The sequence below is a fragment of the Talpa occidentalis genome, unplaced genomic scaffold (assembly GCF_014898055.3).
Source record: "Talpa occidentalis isolate TD23 unplaced genomic scaffold, MPIMG_talOcc4v2.1 talOcc4.14, whole genome shotgun sequence".
NCBI lineage: Eukaryota > Metazoa > Chordata > Mammalia > Eulipotyphla > Talpidae > Talpa > Talpa occidentalis.
Window position 1 is genome coordinate 86,760,667 of NW_023601433.1, and position 19,927 is coordinate 86,780,593.

At 60.0% G+C, this 19,927-nt stretch overlaps 1 protein-coding gene across 2 annotated transcripts; it reads left to right on the forward strand.

The window, feature by feature from the left end:
• The first annotated feature begins 37 nt into the window (after positions 1-37).
• On the forward strand, positions 38-19,927 carry BCL7A (BAF chromatin remodeling complex subunit BCL7A). 2 transcript variants are annotated; one of them, XM_037511236.2, is made up of 6 exons: positions 38-192; positions 4,816-4,897; positions 7,610-7,706; positions 11,155-11,322; positions 16,443-16,564; positions 17,069-19,927. In XM_037511236.2, the coding sequence occupies exons 1-6, from the start codon at positions 101-103 to the stop codon at positions 17,138-17,140; spliced, it is 633 nt and encodes a 210-aa protein (XP_037367133.1). In that variant the 5' UTR covers positions 38-100; the 3' UTR covers positions 17,141-19,927. The 2 variants fall into 2 exon arrangements, with proteins under 2 accessions (XP_037367133.1, XP_037367132.1); XM_037511235.2 differs by lacking the exon at positions 38-192 and adding an exon at positions 1,199-4,384.

A 19,927-nucleotide genomic window follows, 5' to 3' on the forward strand; every position in this document is an offset into this window, starting at 1 on the left:
GCGAGTGAGTGAGCGGGCGGCGGGCGGGCGGCGCGAGTGTGGCCGCCGCGGAGCGCGAGCAGGACCCGGCGGGCGCTCCCAGCTCCCTCTCCGCAGCACCATGTCGGGCAGGTCGGTTCGAGCCGAGACCCGGAGCCGGGCCAAAGATGATATCAAGAGGGTCATGGCGGCTATCGAGAAAGTGCGCAAATGGTGAGCGGAGGCTTCGGCGCGCCCGCCGGCCCGCGGGCCCCGGCCCCCCGCCCGCGCCCGCGCCCGCGCGCCGGAGAGCCGGGAGCCCGCGAGCCCGAGAGCCCGGGAGCCCGGGAGCCGGCGGCGCTGCGCGCGGGCCGCGGGCGGCGGGCGGCGGGGCGGGGGCGGGCGGAGCGGGTCACCTGCGCGGGGCGGGGGCCGCGGCCGCTGCCCAGGTGCGCTCGCGCCCGTCGCCCACCTGGCGCGCGGCGGGGCCGGCGGGGCGCGGGGGGCGCGCGGCGGGGCGGCCCCGGCGCGGCGGCCGGCGCGCGGGAGGGGGCTCGGGCCGGCCCCAGAAGCCATTTCGTTTTGTGCAAGTCACATGAAAGCGGCTTCCCGCGCCCGGGGCCGCGAGGCCGGCGGCGGCGGGGCGCGCGGGCTCCATTGTGCAGGCGCCGCCCGCCGCCCCCGCGCGCCCCGGCGGCGCCGCGCGGCCCCCGGCCCGGCCTGCTCCGGCCTCCGCGCGCGGCCCGCGGCCGCTCCTCCTCGGGCCGGCGCCGCCGCGGAGTGCGCGGAGCGCGAGCCGTTCAAATTTAGCGCTGCGGCTGCCTGGAGCGAGGGCTCGCGGCGGGGAGGCGAGACGGGCCGCGCGGGGAGGAGGCGCCGGGCCCGGCCGCGGCGTTGCGGGGGCCGGAAAGCCGGTCCCGGCCGCGCTGCCTCCCGGGGCCGCCGCGCGCGTGGCGGGGGAGCCGTTGTTTTGTTCTCGGCGCCGGGGAGGGGGCGCCCCCTGCGCCCCTGCGCGCCCCCGGGCTCGGGCCCCGGCCCCGGCCTGCTCGCGGCGACCGCCACGGCGGCGGCTCCCCGCCCGCCCCGGCTCCCTCCCGACGGCCGCGGGCCAGGCCCGAGGCGCCGGCCCGCCCGGCTGGGCGGACTTGTTGAAAACTCCCCGCGCCCTGATTTCAACTTTATTATTTTTTTTCCCACGGCCTCCCGGGGGTCAGGGCGGGAGCGGCGCCCCCACGACGCCCTCCCGGGGGTGGGTGCCCAGAGGGCGCCCCTGACCCGGGACTCGAAGCCTGAAGCAAGCCGCGGGGTGGGGTGTGTGTATGTTTGGGGGTGTCATTTCTTGAGTAACGCCTCGGTCTGTGAAAGCCGCCGGGGGGGAGCCCCCGGTCTGGCCCCGTCCCAAGTCGGCCGTCCTTTCTGAGTCAACCCCAACAAAAAAGGCAGGAGGAACATCAGCCCCTCCGCGTGCGCGGGCCTCCTGGGCAGGGGCTGCGTGCAGATGGCGGCGCGCCCGGCCGCCGCTGGGTTTGGCTCCAGTGGGACAAAGAATTTTCAGAACCGTGAGGAGGAGAGGCCTTCCAAAGTTGAGACCCAAGTTCTGGGTGCTGTGGGAGACCCCAGCGTGGGGCGCACCCCCTGCCCAACTGGAGCCATTTAAAAATGGCAGAAAGGGCTGCAGGCCGCATCCCACAGGCAGGAAAACCGCCCGCCCTGCAGGGTTCCCAGTGGGAGGGCTGGAGCTGTCCCCTGCCTTGGGGCCTGGACCTGGGTCCTCCTAGCCCTGAGGCCTCCTGGCCCTGCCTGGGAGGAGAGGCAGGGCAAGGGCCAGCTCCCACCCTCTGCTCCCCACGGCGAGGTGGGGTGCCTGCTCCCTGGGGTCCCAGAGGCTTTGGCACCCTCCCAGCTGCTCTGCAGGGAGGACAGCTGGAGGTTAGGAGCTGGGCCACCCTGCCTGACTCCAGAGCAGCCTTCCTGGAGACCTCCCGTCCTGCCGGGGCCACCGCGGGTCCGGGCCCCACAGGTGAGGGCAGAGAATGTGTCTCCCTCCTTGTGTTTTGGGAAACGCGTCATGTCCTCTGAGGACCTCAGGCTCCGAGGGCTCCTGCTTGCGCGCCCAGTTAACTCCCTTGCTGTGACCTTGGGCAGATCATGTAACGTCTCCCCCTTGGGGCCAGGGTCCTGTGCGCTGCCCCTCCTGGGGTTGTGGAGGACGAATCAGACGGTGCCTGGCAGACCCCTTATTCCTGCAGACAGGGCCGCTCCTGAAACATCCCTACCTGAAGGCGGACTCCGCAGAAGCTTGGCTTTGCTGATTCCCCACTCTCCCCCCAGCAAAAAAAGGCCTCACCCAGTTTCCTAGGCGTCCCGGCCCCCTGAAAAGCCAAATCTCACCTTCACGGCTTCTCCAGATGGGTGTTCCAGCAAGTCCTCGGGGCTTTGGGTTGTTTATTAACTGTGTGGCCATGGACCAGGCCTTTAACCACTGGCTGGGATGTGGCCGGGTTGCTAGATTTAGCAAATCAAATTACGAAGACACCCAGGTGCATTTGAATTTTCAACAACGAAATAATAAATAAAGGGCGTTTTTAAAAATACCCTTTTAAGTGTAAGTATATCCCATGCGATACTTGGCATATACTTACACTTAAAGACTTGCACACGTCCCTGAAATTCTTCCTTCATTCTGTAGCCTGTCTTTTATGCAGAGAACAGAGGTGTCTGACCGCCACTCAGCCTGTGAGCCTGGGGTGGTATTTCTTCTCAGCCCGTGACCCCTAAAAACCCCCCCTCTGCCAGTCATGCCCTTCCCTGGGCCCCAGGAAAATCCAGCAGCTGGGGCCCAAGTCCTGTCCTCCCTTCTGTCTCCCGACGGGGCAGGCGGGTGGTGTGAGGCAGCCAGAAGATGGCTGAAGGAGAAACAAAATGGTGGGCCCGCTTTTGGGAAACTGGGCCAGAGGTGGGAGGCAGGGGCCGGTGTCCCGGAGTGGGGGTCAGAGTCGTGGGTGGAGAAGCAGGCCTAGGCCAGGGTCCTCGGGGACGCGTGAGGACTAAGAGGCTGTCCCCGGGGAATGTCACCTCTGTAGCTTTCATCAGACACGAAGCCTGAGTGGGCCTGGCCTAGTGGACATGAGGCTGGCCATCGGCCAGGCCTCCGAAGGTGTCAAGAACTAGCCTTGGGGAGTGAATACAAGGTGGGGGGCTTAGAGCTCTCTGGGGGGCCAGGACTGTTGTGTCACCACGTGTAGCCCTGGGCCAGGAGAACACTGACGGCCTGGGGACTCTGGGGTCCTGTGCAGGAGCCAGGGCTGGGGCCGAGCGTTTGGGGCTGAGCCTCTAGCGGGGACCTCATTCAGTCCATCTGTCCGGGGGGTGCAAGTACCACAGTACCCTCTGGGGGAAGCCCTGCGGGCCCCGTAACCAGGTGGTGTTTGTGGTAGTAGCTGGGGATCTGGAGTTTATGTGGCGCCTTGATGCTTTTTCTTCAAGTTCAGCAGTTGGCTCAGATTTTTTAAAGCACCTTGTGGCTTCTGGCTGCTCATTTGGCATCCAGGATGCCAGCTAAAGTTTGCACACTGGCTGGGGGGGACTTGACCTCCCCCAGTTTCAGTCCGACAGGGAAGGTGACAGTTCCCGCCTGTCCCGGGTGCGACACGTGCACAACTGAGAAGATGAGAGCCCCGGTGTATGTCATGGAAAGTGGGTCTGGCCCCCCCCAGGGAAGGCACAGACCCCCGCACACACAGTTTGGGGAGCAGAGATGTGCTCGGTTTGGTTCTCTGGCGTTGAGTGTGCTAAGGGCCCAGGACCCCTTATGGTGAGGGGCACTGGTGGCTCTTAGGTGTCCCACCAGCATGGCAGGACCACCTGTACCAGGTGTGCGTCTGGCCCTGGTGCCCATTGTGGGCCTCTGAATCAGCTGACCTTTTCCTGGGGTGTCTAGGAGAGTCAGAACTGCTCCCTGCTGCCTGCCTGGGGCGCTCTCCTCTTCCGCGCCCTGGGGTGTAGGACCTTGGGCTTTCACTCCAGCTTCAGGGCAGGAAGTGGCCTGGCCGCAGGCAGGGGGTCAAAGACTCGGTTTGCAGCTGTGGCCATGCTCCCGAGCATGGTGGCTTGCAGGGGAGGGCGGTGATTACTCCTTCCTGGAAGCCAGTTGTTCCATCACCTTCGCAGTGCTGTGACTTTCTTCTTCTCATTCACAAACTGCCTCTAGTGGCTGGGGTCTCATGAGGGTGCCCAGGCACACGTGGGCATCAGAGCAGATGGCCAACGGGGCGGAGGTCACTGACTGCTGCCACGGTCCAGGCCATGTTTCTCAGCCACAGCCTCTCTGTACCAACACCTGGGGTGGGCACTGGGTTGCAGCCACAGCCTCAACTTTGCCCTGTGCCCTCGCACCCTTGGTGCTCCCTGCAGCATCGACCCGAAGGTTGGTGTGGGCATCCCCACTGTCTCTCCCTGCTCCCCCCCCCACCTCTGGCATTGCCTAGTGCACAGGGTGAGCCCCACCCCACGGGAGGGCCCTGTCCACCAGGGGAGGGCTGGCTTGAGGCTTGTCCCTCTCGCGCCAGTGTCACCAATCTTACTGGTCCTCGTGGCTGTGGGAGAGATCGAGGACCCCATTGGTCTAACGGATGGGGAAACTGAGGCCGGGGCTGGTGAAGGGACTCTGCCAGCATTCCCAGCTGCCACATGGCTGGCAGGGGGTTCCAGCCCTGGCCTGTGTGACATGGGCTCCTGCTCCAGGCCCCCATGCTGAGCTGCTGCTCTGTCACAGCTGCTCCCAGGACATGCCCCCAAGGGCCGAGTGGGGTCCTGCTCCAGAGGCCCCGGTAACGGGCTCCTCTTCTTCCTTCGCAGGGAGAAGAAGTGGGTGACTGTGGGTGACACATCCCTTCGAATCTACAAGTGGGTCCCCGTGACGGAGCCCAAGGTTGATGATGTGAGTATGGGGGCCGGGTCCTGGGGCAGGGCTGTCCATCCATGCCCCCCCCCCCCCGCCACTGCCCGTTTCTGCCTGGAAGAGGAGCTGTCCAGTGCCGCCTGGGCACTGGGATCCAAGCAGAGGCCAAAGAGGCTGTTGGATGTGTTCTCCCCCAAGCCCAGCCCAAGTTTGGCTCTCAAAGGTGGGGAGTGTCCCCTGCAAGGTGTCACTTCGGAGCTGGAAGCTCTGGCTGCTCCCCATGGTGCAGAGGAGCCATCCCCCTGCACCCTGGCCCAGGCCATGGTTTGAGGGTAGACCCCCCACCTCGTACCGCCACTCCTGAGCACCTGGCCTCTGCTTGGCATTCCCTCTTTTTTCCCGCAGTCTGTGGAGTAGATCTTTGTATCCTCTCTGTACAAAAATTTGGACATAGGCTCAGAGGGGTGAAGCCAGTCCCCAGAATCACACAGCAAATATCTGAGTCCAAAGCACATTGTCTGCTCTTGGCGGGGGCTGCTGGTGACCACTAGAGGGCGCTCCAGGGGCCATGCGGGATCTCTGCTGGCAGGAGAGCAGGCAGCTGGCCCATCACAGCCGGGGTCCCAGACCAGTTACCCCCAAAGACTGCAGGTCAGCTCCTCTCATTTCCACACAGAATCCAGAACAGTCCCGTCCACAGGCCTTTGCCTGAGCTGGTCCTCCTGCCCGGGCTGCCTTCCTATTCACGCACAGAGCCCTTTGGTCCGGGAAGATGTGCTCACACTCACGCCCGCGGCTCTTGGAGGGGCGGTTATGACTGGTCCGTGTGCAGGGGCTTTGGCGGCCCGTGACTATGGATTAAGTCTCCCTCTGCCGTCTTTACTTGCTCTGTGGATCTGGGTCTCCAGGCAGCTCACCCCAGGGCGGGAGGGCACTAGATGGGGCGCTGGGGCCCTTCTGGGCCTGGCCCAGGACCAGGACGTCGTGGCATTTGACACCGGCCCGTCCGGAGGGAGCACAGAGCACGGCCGGCCCTGGAAGGCAGCCCCTGGCTTACGCCTGCGCCTTGCACTTCATTAGGTGTTGGATACGCGCTGTGCGTTCACGAAGACGGGTCCCTTCTCTCCAGGAATTTAGAATCTCGTTGGGGGAAGATAATTATAGAATAGCACAAAACAGACATCAGGGAAGTGCAAAATGGATTGTGATCAAGGAGAAAGCGAGAAGCTTGGGCTCTCCGGGAGGACAGGGCAGCTCCACGCTGGAGGCAGTGGGTGGGGAGCCTGACAGGCCACCCCAGATCAGCCTGCCATGGCCCTGCCTGGCAGTGTCTTTATGCCCTCTCAGGGGAGCAGCGGCACCCACCTCCTGGCTCTGCAACCTCGCAAAGGCCATATGCCACCCGCGGGCACTCAGCCCAGCTGTTCAGATGCGCAAGGAAGCGCCAGTGCTGAGGGGCGGTGGTCTCTGAGCCGCTTCCTGCTCTGGGGCAATGGTGCCCAGCCTGGCGGAGCCCCCCACCCCCACCCCCTGGAAGGCATGCCTCGAAATGGAGGTCCCTGGGCCCTGCCCGCATGGCTGAGTCCGTCTCTCCCGGCCGCGTCTGGGTGTCTGCACCATAGAGGGACAGCCTCTCCACCCAGCTCAGCCTTGGCGGCACCCTAGATTTCTTTTCAGAACTCGTAGATTTTATTCTCTTAAGTACGTAAAACATGTTACCAAATTCACTGTCCATTATAAACAGTGAAGACACTCCACGTGGGCTAAGATGCCCTCTTTGAAGAGTACAGCTTGGTGTTGGTATGTTCAGACCTGTGATTCCAGAACATTCTAACCCCCTGCCCCCAAGAAAATCCATCCCTGTTCGGAGTCACCCTCATTTCCCGATCCTGAGAACCACCAGTCTACTTTCCCTGCCAGTTTACATGTTCTTCAAATGTCACTTGTTTCTTTTTTTCTTTCTTTTTGGACTATGTATCTTCCTATAAAGCTGCTCCCTGTGCCTGTGCACCCTCGCCCAGCCCAGCGCTGTCCCCGTGTCTGTCCTTCCGGAGAACCCGGGCCTGCACGCCTGAGGAACAGAATTCTGTTCACATCTTCTGCACCTTCTGTGTCTTGGGGATATGGAAATATTTTTGATTTCTCTAGATCACTCCACATTAGTCACGAAGAGCTGTCCTATTCTCTGTCATCGTCTCATGGTGTCACAGCAAATGAGTGTGCCCTGATTTAATGAGCCTCTTAGCTGATGAGAACAGGTGGTTCCCAGCATGACCCGATCCCCTCGGGAAAATACAGAAGCGCAAACAAAAAGCACCTCCTTCACCTGCGTCCTCCCTGGGACTCCCCTCTGAACTGCTCTCCCCTGTGACTGGGAGTCAGCCGACCCCTGGAGCCACTGCCCTGGGGCCTGAAGGTGGTGGGAAGGTGTGCGGCTCCTTTCCCCCCTCACCTGGCATCGCGTTGTACCTGGTCAGTGTAGCCACGACCTCTTCCCAGATACCTGCCCAAAGCAGCAGCTTCCTGCCACCAGGGTGTTTGCTGGTGCTCGCTCATTCTAGCCCCCCAGCTTCCCCTCCGCTCTTGCTCTTTGACTGCAAGGCAGGTGAGCCCCCTAGTGACACAGGTTCAAAGACAGGCACCCCCAGAGACTGGGGCCCCAAGGCAAGTTGGCAGAATAAACCACCACTCCCCTGGGACCCGGCATCTGCGTGCAGTTTGGTGACTTGGCTTCTGCTCTGTCTTCTCCAGAAAAACAAGAACAAGAAAAAGGGCAAAGATGAGAAGTGCGGCTCGGAGGTGACAACCCCGGAGAACAGCTCCTCTCCGGGGATGATGGACATGCACGGTGAGCCCCACCCCCTCCTGCCGCCCCGTGGGGCCTGCTGGGTTGTGCTGGGTTGTGCCTGCGTTTCCGCAGCAGGTTGGTTCACATTCCAGACAAGGGGTAGGAGGGCTGGGCAGCGCTGGAGGCCTCTGCAAGGAGAAGGCTCAGCAGAGGAGAAGAAACATCCTTTCCCTTTGCGGGGAGCCAAGAAGCAGAAAATAGAGGCCTCCCTAGTGGCAAAAAGGGGTTAAGACGCAGCACTGTGAAGCTATCCGCAGCTGCTGCAGCACCGGTTTCGATCCCTGGCCTCCCAGGGAGCTACCACATGGTGCAGCAGACCTCTCCTGTCTCACCCGCTGCTCCCCCCAGCAGTGTATTTCAGTAGCTCTGCCTGTTCTGTTCCCCTGGTGGGATCCTCTCACCCCCTGCACCTCTGGTCTATACCCCAGTTCTTGTATGCATTAGTAAATAAATCTTTTTTTTTTTTTTTAGCTTTTTTTTTTCAGAGGCATGTTTTTATTTATTTGTTTGTTTTTGTTTATACATGCACTGGGTACAGACAGAGCACGGGAGGGTGAGAGAACCCACCAGAGCCAGAGCAGGGAGCAGAGCAGGTAGACAGACCAAAGACACTGCTGAGGGGAGCAGCGGGCGGCAGGAGAGGTCTGCGCGCCATGTGGGACCCTCCTCTGGTGGCCGGGGAGCAGCCGGGGATCAAACCGGCGTCGCAGAGGCCGCGGGCAGCTTCGCAACCTAGCGCTCCACTGCTGTGCCACCGGGGAGGCCCAGTAAATAAATCTTAAAAAAAAAAAAAAAGTAGTAGAAAATAAGCCAGAGACATCAGTGAGACCTCTTCATCCATTGAATAAGTCTCCCAGGAGACATTTGGCAGCCCTGTGTGCCCAGGGAAGTGTTTTTTTGAGGGGGAAATATATTCTCCTAGGAAATATAGCCACGTGTCCCATTTCTTATTTTGCTTTGGCTGCTGGGAAGCTCCAAGCTGGATTTCTGACTTCATGTTTATCACTCTGGGACCTGCCCTTCTGTTTTGACAGCCTTATCCTCCTCGGCTGTTTTATTTGTCCCACCGACCAAACCCAGGCTGGCCACACACTACAACTGTTGTTTCAACATTGTTGGTGTTTATTTCTTTTTATGAGGAAGGAAAAGCATGAATGATAACGTGTGTGACTGTGAAATGTTTGTCAACTGCACACGCCCAGGTAACCAGTCCAGATCAAGGCAGCAGATGCTCGGCACTCCCATAATCCTCTCGCTGTCTTCCCCACCCTGCCCAGAAAACCCAGCCCCTGACTTCTGGCCTCAAAGGTTCAAACCCAAATTTCAAAAAAAAATGACTTTCTGCTGTTTGCATTCCCACCATCCCCTGAGGAAATCAGATCTGCCAGTCCTGGCCCTGACCCCTGGGGGCTGAAGCCGGAGCAGCTGTCCCTTACGGGGAGGGTGTGGCCTCCCCGGCGGCCCCGCCCACACCTGGCTCTCCTGTCTGGCTCCCCTGTCTGGCGGCCATATAAGAACTTGCAGTTCCCCCCCTTTCCTCAGCTCCAGCTCAAGTCCGAGACTTTGTGCCTGTGACCACCCTGAGCCTTTTGGACAACAAGGCGGTGGCACAGAGGTAGTGAATCACGGGAGCGCTGGGGTGGTGGGTGTCTGGCCCTCCAGACCCAGGGCCGGCTTGTTCTGGAGAAGGAAGGCCATTTGCCCAACAACCGCCTCCAGCCTGAGGGAGTTTCGCTGCTGCTGAACTGGCTGCAGAGAAGCCCGAGCGGGTGCCGGCAGGTCATATGTCGGAAAGCCCTCCGAGAGGCCTTCAGGCTGCAACAGTAGCGGGCCTGCCATTCATTCTCAGAAACAGACATCTGAGTGAGCAGTAGCCGCATCCCTTGCTGAGCGTCCACATCCCCTCTGAGAACCAAGATGACCCCACGTTTGACTGGACGTGGCCTGGGTCAGTGACGGAGGAGCAGAGGGTGGGACCTCTGGGCTGCAGTCAGCCCTCCGGGCCTCGCCCAGCTGTGCGAGGTGTCACCTCCTCGGTGTCACCTCCACTTGAGTGTGCAGCCAGGGCCAGGCCCAGGTGTGGACAGAGCTCGGGCTTGTCCGGAAGGTCGAAGGCGGAGGGCGCCGGGGATGCAGGGAGCAGCACCTACTCGCAGGTCAGCCTGTGTCCGGGGGTCACGCGTCACCAGCGACGGGAGGGTCTGGGGCTCAGCCCCCTGACACCGTGGCCCGGCCTCCGCGCTCTGAGCTGCTTGCGTTCTTACTCCAAAAAGTTGCTTGGCAGAGGGCGCGAGGGCACAGCGCGGCCAGCCCCTTGTCGCTCCGGACCACACTGGCCTCTTCCATTTATTCAGCGGCTTCAGAATCTTTTTTTATTGAGTTGTAATTTACATACTCGGTAACGCACAGCCCTTGAGTATAGAATCCAGGGAATTCTGACAATTGCACGATTGCACGCAGCCTGCGCTGGCACGTCTTTTTTTTTTTTTAAATAGAGGCATGTTTTATTTATTTATTTATTTGTTTGTTTGTTTGTTTTGTTTACACATGCACTGGGTACAGTCAGAAGCGCGGGAGGGTGAGAGAATTCACCAGAGCCAGAGCGGGGAGCAGAGCAGGCAGAAGGACCGAAGGACACTGCTGAGGGGAGCAGCGGGCGGCAGGAGAGGTCTGCGCGCCATGTGGGACCCTCCTCCGGTGGCCGGGGAGCAGCCGGGGATCGAACCGGCGCCGCAGAGGCCGCGGGCAGCTTCGCAACCCAGCGCTCAACCGTGCGCTGGCACGTCTTTGAGTCAGCGTCTCCCTGTTGCGAGATTTAAGTTGGTACCTAAGTCAGTGGGTGTCGCTAACAGATGCCATTTCTGCACCGCTGCACCGCGGCCACTCCTCACAGAACTGATCGTTTCTTAATATCCTTAAAGCCCCAGACTGTGTTCAAGTTCCCCGATTCTTCCGAAACGTCTCGTCCAGCTGGCGTGTTGGGATCAGTGTCCCGGCTCCCACGCTGTGCAGTCATCAGATCCCTGAAGTCTCCCTAATCCACAGCCCCCCTGCTCTTTTTTTGGGTGGTCTTGACTGGCTGAGGAGTGGGCTGCTGAGCCCTGTGGGATGCACCACGTGCCCCTCTGGCCTCACTGCTCTCCTGCTGTTCTTACCAAGTGCAGCTTGGTGGGAGATGTCTCGGGTGAGCCGTCTTTGGGCCTCAGTTCTGCTCCTGAGCCAGGCCCACGTCGGGTCTGATTTCCGTGCCTGAAGCGAGGGCTCCGCGGCCCCCGGAGTGAACGCTCACCCATGGCTGCTGCCTGTGCTCAGTGAGCCAGCGGCAAGGTCGGGCCTGCTGTCCAGCCCTGGCCCGCTGTGGGCACTGGAGGGTCCCCTCGGGGAAAGCGGGCTGTGAGCCAGACCCCCTCAGCTGCGGGATTCACGCTGTGCTTCCGTCCCCACACAGATGATAACAGTAACCAGAGCTCCATCGCTGACGCCTCCCCCATCAAGCAGGAGAACAGCAGCAACTCGAGCCCAGCTCCAGAGCCCCCCTCCACCGTGCCTGGGGACGGCGGTGAGGCCAAGGCAGATGAGGCCCAGGCCGATGGGAAGGAGCTGCCCGGAGCTGAAGGTAGGCATCCTCGCGCTGGGCTCAAGGCCCTCTCCAGCCTCAGGCAGTCACAGCAGGTCTTTAAGGAGGCCTGCCTCGGGCTCCATTCAGAAATCGTGGATTTAGAGACGGGGGTAAGAGAGGAGAGTGGGGCCTCTTGCTAGATTCTTGAGGGGAGGGTCCACAATTTTAAACAGAGTGCTCAGGAAAGGCCTCACTGGGGTGACCACGCAAATGAGGCTGAAGTTAGGCAAGAGGGCAAGCCACATGGGAAACTGGGAGGCGAGCGCCGTGGGGTCCGGGAGCGGCTGTGCAAAGGCCCTGTGGCAGGAGTGGCCCAGTGTGACTAGACGCGTCAGTGGGGGGGCTGGGAAAGTGAGGTGAGGTCAGAATGAGGTAGGCCCTTGATTGGGGGGCTCGTAAGGCCACCTCACTGCCTGGCTTCTAGGCTGAGGCCCACAAGAGTCTTAGGGCTGTGATACAAAGGGTCAGTCTGGCTGTGGTGACGAAGAACAGGCAGTGGGGAGCCGGGTGAAGGCAGGAAGACCAATGAGGGGACTGCTGCCTTTGTGGGGGTGCGGGGGGAGGTAAGAAGTGATTGATGGCATGGACAGGTGTGTTCATATATAGTTGTTCATTTTGAGGTCTCTGGACTCTGGGCGGGGGAGGGGCGTGCAGGTAACCCTAGGGGGAAACTGGGCACTAGGACATGGACTGAGAGCAGGCCCCCCACCCTAGGCCTCCTCCCGGGAAGGGCGCTGGGGACCTCAGCCGTGGGTGTCAGGTGGCAGCGCCCTTTTTCAGAGCACTCTTGCTTCTGATCACCATGGAGACCGGTCCACATCAGGACCCTCGCTTTACTGGCTCGTCATTTGATTCTGGGGGTTGCTGTGGTTATTGTTGCAATGCTGGCCTTGGCTGGCCCTGACGTCTCTGCATAGCCAGCCCTGCAGGGCATGGTGTGACCAGCTCTGGGGGTGCAGCCTGAGGCATGGCCCTCGCGGGGAGATGCGTCAAGGGGTGTGTGTGTGCCGTGGGCACTTACCGTGTCGGCAACAGTGCGGGGTTTCCACTGCAGCGGGTGGGCAGCATCTGGCCTGGGTGGTTCTGTGCTGCGGGGCCATCCCAGGCGTGGGGAGAAGTTGGGACACCTCCCTGCTGCTCCCCTCTCCCTACTGGTTGCCAGGAGCAGCCCCAGCAGCGACACCAAAAATGTTTGCAGACACTGCCCAGGGTCCCCTGGGGTGAAGGGGGCACACTCAGCCTGGGTAGAGAGCTCTGATGTGGGCATCCCCGCTTGCCCCCCACCCCGAGGCCCCCAGTCTCCGGTGCCTTACTGGTAAGGGGTCGCTGCAGGCAGAAGACAGTGGGACAGGGCTGGGGTGGTCTGGCCATATGTGGCCAGCACTTGCCAGCTGCATGGCCTAGGGACGGTCACCCCCTGTGCCTTCCTGTCTCCTGATTTATAAATCAAGACACAGGAAAGTCGCCTCCCTGCTCAGGCAGCCTGTGAGTGAGGCAGCGAGCAAGGCGGCAGGCGGCGGCTCCAGGGAGGGCTGCGGGAGCCGGGAGCTGCCGTGGCGGCCCTTGCATGGTGGGGGCCATGCAGGACCAGACGAGCCCAGGCCTGCCTGCTTGCGTTCCGGCCACGCCGGTTTCTCCTGTGTTTGGGGGTCTGTCTCCTTTACCCTGAAGGGCCAGCTCAGCAGGAATTCCATCCTGGGTTAATGTTTCCATAACTGCCCCACCCCTCACCCCCAAAACTTTTCCTGCCCCGGGTAGGGCCCTGCAGGCCCTCTTCCGGCCGCTGCATGCCCTGGTTGCACTGCTCCGGCAGGCCTGCGGCCCACTGCCCAGGACCAGCATAGGCCCCTGTGCGTCTGGGGGTGCACTGCCCGCCACCCTCCAGCCTCTGACTTTGCTTTGAACTTGTTTACTGCCGAGTGAGTTCAGGGGTGACATAATATCCAGACTCCCTGCACTAAATTTAGGCCCCAGGAAAATAATTTCCCCTGGGTGAGCTCCAGCGCTGTGGTGCGCAGGGAGCTAGGCGATGCACCGCCAGGCTGCTTCCCGCCGAGCTGCCCAGCTGGGCAGGGGTCAGCAGGCCTCCTGGGTGACCGCTGAGCCTGCATCCAGGCCCCCGGCTCCCTGTCCTCTCCAGTCACTCTGGGGCACAGAGAAACTGGGCAGAGAGGGAGGGCACGAGCCAACACGTGCTAAGAAATAGAATACATCGTTCATGTGGGGTTTGATTTGAGATGAGAGTCAATCACATGAGAGTAGCCATTTTATTTGTTTATTTGCTTTTGGAAGATTTATTTATTTATGCACACAAGAGCTGGGATGTAGGCCAGAGGTGAGGGGGTGAGAAGATTCACCAGAGACAGAGTGGGGAGCAGAACAGGCAGATCTACTGAAATGCACCGCTGAGGGGAGCAGCAGGGAGACAGGAGCGGTTTGCTGCGCCATGTGGGTAGCTCCCTGACTGGGGATCAAACTTGTGCTGCAGAGGCTGGAGATAGCTTGACAGCACGGTCTTTAACCCCTGGGCCACCAGGGAGATCCGAGAGTAGCCACTTATAGGCTACAATTCAGCAGTGTTTAGTACATTGCAGCATTGAGCTGCTACCCCCTCTAATTCCATAGCCTCGTCCTCACCCCCCAAAACCTCTTTACCCATGAAATAGCCACGTGCTGTTGCTTCCCCAAAGTCCCCGGTCTGTTCCCTGCACCCAGGGACTTACCTATTCTGCACCTGGCCCAGCTGTAGGTGGAGTCTCACACTGTATGGCCCTGGCATCCTGCTTCTTCCGTTCAGTGAAATGTTTCCGAGGCTGTGGCAGGTGTCAGGACTCTGCTTCTGTTCATGACTGAGTAATATTCCATTGTCTGCATAGAGCACATTGTGTTTGTCCTTTTCTGTTCATTGCGCCTAGGCTGTCCCCAGCGGCTGGCTAATGAACCAGGATCCGAGCCCCAGGACCCACTGGGGCTCTCCAGGGCCTGTGCCAGGGGTGAGATTGCTGGCTCATGTGGCAATTTGGTGTTTTCACTTTTTGAGCAATCACACTGAACCTGGATTTTAAGGGTAAAACTAAAAATACCAAAGAAATGTCAGGCTTATGGGGAGATCAGTTCTGTGCCCTAGAAAATTCCTCACTTATCCTGGGTGGCTCGGGCACGCTGTCATTCCATTCACCTCATGGTCCCTTATCGGAGCAGCAGACATCAGGCGGGACGGGGGGGAGCTGAGGCAGGGCCCCAGAGCCCACAGGGGACAGGAGGCAGTTGTGTGAGATCTCAGATCAGCCTCTAAACCCATGTCCTCCAGGACACCAGCTGTGGGCATGTGGTCCTGGACCCTCCCTGTGGTGGCAGGCCGGTCCCACGCAGACCCTGGCGGGTATCAGGTGCAAGAGGCCAGGGCTCTGGTTCGGGGGTGAAAGGTCAGTCTGCTGAGGTGGGGGTCTTGCTGCCCCCTGCCCTGCTCCCCAGTTCCTCCCTCCCCCAGGCCCTGGAGTACTGCTGATTCTTCCCACCTACCCATCACTCTCTGTGTTTTTTTTTTTTTTTTTTTTTTTTTTTAAGATTTATTTATTTATTTCTACAAGCACTGGGTACAGTCAGAAGTGCGGGAGGGTGAGAGAATTCACCAGAGCCAGAGCGGGGAGCAGAGCAGGCAGAAGGACCAAAGTACACTGCTGGGGGGAGCAGCGGGCGGCAGGAGAGGTCTGCGCGCCATGTGGGACCCTCGCCCGGCAGCCGGGGATTGAACCGGCGCTGCAGAGGCTGCAGGCAGCCTCGCAACCCAGCGCTCAACCGCTGCGCCACCGGGGAGGCCTCTCTGGAGTTTCTACTTTAAACTCAGAAACCACAGGAGTAAGGCATTGTTGAATATCTTCATGTGCTTTTTAAGAAAGAATTGGGGCCTCCCTGGTGGCGCAAGTGGTTGAGAGCGGCGCTGTGAGGCTGTCTACCCACAGCCTCTGCAGCGCGCATTCGATTATGGCCGGCCAGGGAGCTACCCACATGGCGCAGCAGACCTCTCCTGTCTCGCCCGCTGCTCCCCTCAGCAGTGTATTTCGGTACATCTGCTTGTTCTGCTCCCCACTCTGTCTCTGGTGAACCCTCTCATCCTCCTGCACATCTGGCATGTACCCCGGTTCTTGTATGCATGAATCAATAAATCTTTTTAAAAATAAATAAATAAATAAAAAACAATTGGGGGGACCTGGTGTTGGGGTCTTGGGGCAAGCAGGAGGGTGTTGCTCCCCTGGGTGGGCTCTCTGCTCTGCTCTGTGCCTGAGTCAGCCTGGGGTAGGGGCACCGCTCCGCTCCCTCCAAAGCGGCACAGGCTCAGCCCTGCTGGGGCTGCTGCTGCCTCCTGCTCAGGGCACAGTTGGGGGAGCAGGGAGACAGCGTGGGAAGAGTCTCCCCACCGCTCACAGGGAACGGGGCTCCTCAGGAAATGCTCGCTGGCGGCCATCTTGTCTCCTGCTGTATTTGGGCCATTTTTACAAAGATGTGAAAAATTCTTCCAAATGACTATGTGATCCCTGTTCAGGGAGAGCAGAGGACGATGTGTGTGGGGGGCAAAGGCGTACTGGAAGGTGGTCATAAATCCCCTACAGTTCGAGGGGTGGCGTGTGGGGGTGGCCTAAGATGGGCAGTGACTTCAATTTTATTTTTTTCCTGTTTCTTGCAATGGTCAATCACTGCCCTGATGAGGAACGTGCCCACATGACTAAGAAGCAGTCACCTCTGCTGGGGCCCAGGTAAAAATGCAGGCTCCGTCCTCCAAGAGGGCGGGGCCGGCAGCCATCGTGGTTGGAGCATGTTGTGTCCACCAGAGGGCGCCGGAGCTCGCGGCCCGAGGCAGCGCACCCCGTCTTCCTCCCGGCAGGCAGCAGATGTGCAGGGAAGGAAGGCGGGAGGCCCCAGGGCCAGCGCAGAGCCTGGCTGCTTAAAGCCACATCCCAGAAAGACAAACGAGGGCCCATGCGCCCCCCTGCTCTTGCAGCCCTGACAGCCCGCCGCCTGCAGAGCTACCCAGTCCAGGTATTTTTAGTAATTAGTCCATCTGGCTCCACATTTCACGTGTCTGCAAACAGCTTCTGTCTCTCTTGCTTTTCCCTCAGATGCTTCTGACGAGCAGAACTCACAGTCTTCGATGGAAAACTCGATGAACAGTTCAGAGAAAGTAGAACGGCAGCCGTCTGGAGACGCGGCCCTGCCCGCCGAGACGCCGGCAATCTCTCAGGTACCCCTTGAGGCTCACAGGGCCGCCATGTGGGCCTGGAGCCTGTGGCTTGTCAGGGCACGCAGCGAGGTCTCCCGTTCTGCGGACTTCTGTGTGGACGGTCAGGACCTCCATGGGTCCGCTGAGGGTCCTTCTGTGTCCAGCTGGGCGTTGGGGCTGCAGCCGAGGCCGTGGGGACCTGGCCTGGGGCGGGTGGAGGTGGGGAGGGACCTGAACCCTAAATGCTGGGAGCAAATTCCTGTGGGATTTTCCTGCTGACCACACTGTCCTGGCTGGAAGTCCTTTGGGGTCATCCCTGTTTGTCAGACTTGGGGGTGAATCAGAGAGGCCAGGAGCAGGTGGCTTGGTCACCCCAAGCAGGCGCTGAGCCTCAGGTCTCCAGCTGCCATGATGGCGCCCCCAGTTCCTTCCTGGATCGGCCATGAACCTCACAAACCTCGTGTCTGGTCTGGTCTCCCGGCATGTTGACCCCCATTTCTCTTTTCTTCCTCTGTTCCCCCCAAGGATCTGGAAGGAGGGCCGCCCTCTAAAAAAATGAAACTGGAGACTTCGCAGCCAAACTCCGAGGAGATGTAGATGCCAGGCTTGACCCCCCGGCCCATCGGCGGGGCTGCGTCCGCAGGCTTAATTCCAGAACAACTCTGACCCGAGCGGCTCCCCAGGGCCGCGAACAGAACTACTAACTCTCAAGTTTACCAAGTGCGCACCCAAGACCAGCTGGAGCGGCGTCGCTTCCCAGACACTGCAGGACTCTGCTGTGAAGCGCAGCCCCGGAGCCGGCGGCCGTCCCGGGGCAGGTGGGCGGCCGCGCGGGAGCGCCTGCACAGTCCCTGAAGCCAAGATCACATTTGTGTTGCTGCTGTATCCCCCCACTTCTCTCTTTTGACGATATAAGCTATTGGAGGGAGCCCCCGATCAGGAACCCGCTGTTCGTCGGGGTTCTCCCTGTTCACCTGATTCCTTCCGCTTTCTTTTTTTGTGCCTTGTGCCCTTGAGGTGACCTCTGGCATGTTTTCCTGGTTGTGTTGCATCTCCCTTTGCCAAGTGCCCTCAGTTTCCCTCTTCCGTGCGCACCTCCCTCCAGCCCCCAGCGGCCCCGGACTTCAGTGGGGGCCCAGCGGGCACAGAGGGGCGGCCTGAGGCTGTGAAAGAGCAGGACCACCCCGCCCGACACCTGTTCCTAGGAACAGGGGGCTTGGCCACCCGAGCCAGGGTTGGGGGCAGCACCAGCCTCATGGGGCTGGGGAATCTCAGATGTCGGGGTGCTGTCCCCAAGGGCTGGCCACTATACACCCTCCCTTTTTCGGGTCACCAAGGCTGGTGTCTCCAAGCTCACCGTAGCCCAACTGAGAAGCCGAGCCCTTAGATTGTTCTGGAACTTCCACCTGCTGCCCCCACCGCCCCGCTCTCTCCCATCCCCTCCGAAGAAGAAGCGGCTCCTGTGGCTGACTGCCGGCCTGTCTCCTCTCGAGATAAAAGGGCTGTGGAGGCCGGGAGCGGATGGCAGGGCTGGTGCTGAACCCTCACAGGACCTCGCTTGGATTTCAAATCCACCGTGACCCGCCGCCCTCTGCCCCCCACCTCCCGAGGCCCCCCCCAGGAAGGCAGCTTCTGCCTAACCTTCATGACTCTCAGAGCCGACCCTTGATGGGGTCTCGTTCCCAGGACGCGCCGTGGTCCTGGCACGGCACGCGGGCCTGGGTGGCCGGGCCTCGAAGGCCAGAAGCCAGGCTCAGAGGAATTGGAAAGCTTTGCACTCCTCCGACCTCCGGAAAGGGGTGGTCAGACCCCTCCCGCCTCCACCCCGCGTGTCCGGGACTGCCCCTCGCCACATGGAGACGCCCCTTCTGACACGCCTGACTGGTCTGAGGCCTGGTTCGCTCTTCATTTGGATACGACTCCTCAGACCTCGAACCTCTTCCCGAGCTTTCTTCACTGCACTGGAGTTCCAGCTCCCCCGCTGCTGGGGGAGGGGCGGGGTGGGGTTTTGTTGGTTTTCGTTTTATTTTTGTTTTTGTTTCTGTTTTTTTGCTAATCGGTGCATATTCAGGTACCACCTTCGATGTGTGGATCTTCCTCCTCACCACCCAGGGAAGCGTCTGCCAGATTCCATTTTCTAAGAGTTTCTGAGAGCGAGGCTCTTATTTTTTTGAAGGGAGCCAATCTATTTCCTGCACTTCAAGAAGAATCAAAATGTTCCTGAATTTCAAATACCTCATGCAAAAATATCTCCTGAAATAAGGGAAAAAAAAACAAACTTTGAAAATCTTAATGTTGAAGTTTAGTGATACCGAAAGGTTTCTGTCTTAAAAAAAAATAATGCTTATCAATTTGCCCCTCGGCAGGCGGGTCCGGGGCGGGCGGCTCTGCTCTCCTCTCAGCGGATCTCACGGCGGCTTTACCTCCAGACCCCGTAGTTAGAGAAACGTTTCTTTGCAGCAAAACTCCATGTTGACAGCAGATGCATTTGGATACTGATTTCCTTTCCTTCTTGGGAAACGAGAGGTCACACCGAGACAGCTGAAGGAGACTCACACACAGGCCTCCACGGACACGCAAGTCAGCCTGGGGCGCCCGGCGCCCCTGGCGGCCTCCCCGGACAGGCAAGGGGAGTCGACGCGGTTGAGGTGAGGATGGAGACGGCACCCGCGATGCTGTCGTTAGTTTTTTTCTGAAGTGCCTGAAGGTAGGAATGGGCCTGTGGTCGGGACCAGAGGCCCCGCCAGCGCCACGCCAGGCACAGGCCCCCGGCCCTGCACTCAGCGCTGGCCAGGAGGGCCTTCCACGCAGACCAATCTGACTGCAAAAATCCAGATGTGCTTCCTTCCCCGACGCAGTCTGCTCCTCGGAGCCGCTGTCCCCCACCCCGCCCGCGCCCCTCGCCCTCCTCCCACCACGAATCTAAGACCTTTCAGCCGGCCGAGCCAGGCGCGGGGGTCCCCAGCGAATGCCTTCCGAGGACACCAGGCCCCACCCGCGGCCTAAAGGGCTCCCAGGGCAAACTTACTCCCCACACGACTTGAAGTGGGGGACGCTGCGGCTACACATTCCACAAAGTGCTGGCACTTAACACCGTCCCCGGAAGGCAGTGACCGATTCATCTAGGGTGGTGACCTCCCGTCACAAATGATGTCATGGTTTGGAATGTCCATGATGGCCAAGGACCTGGTTAGAGGTATAAAGACCTTTATTTACCCTGACCTAATGGTTTTTTTTCCTCTTACGATTTTTTTTTTTTTTTGTGTGTTGTACAGCAGTATGATTTTTCACTTATTTATTCCATCAGTAGATATGGTTTGTACAATGTACAATGGTTCCATTTCAGAAAATAAAAAAAAAAAATTAAATCGTGCACCCCGGGAT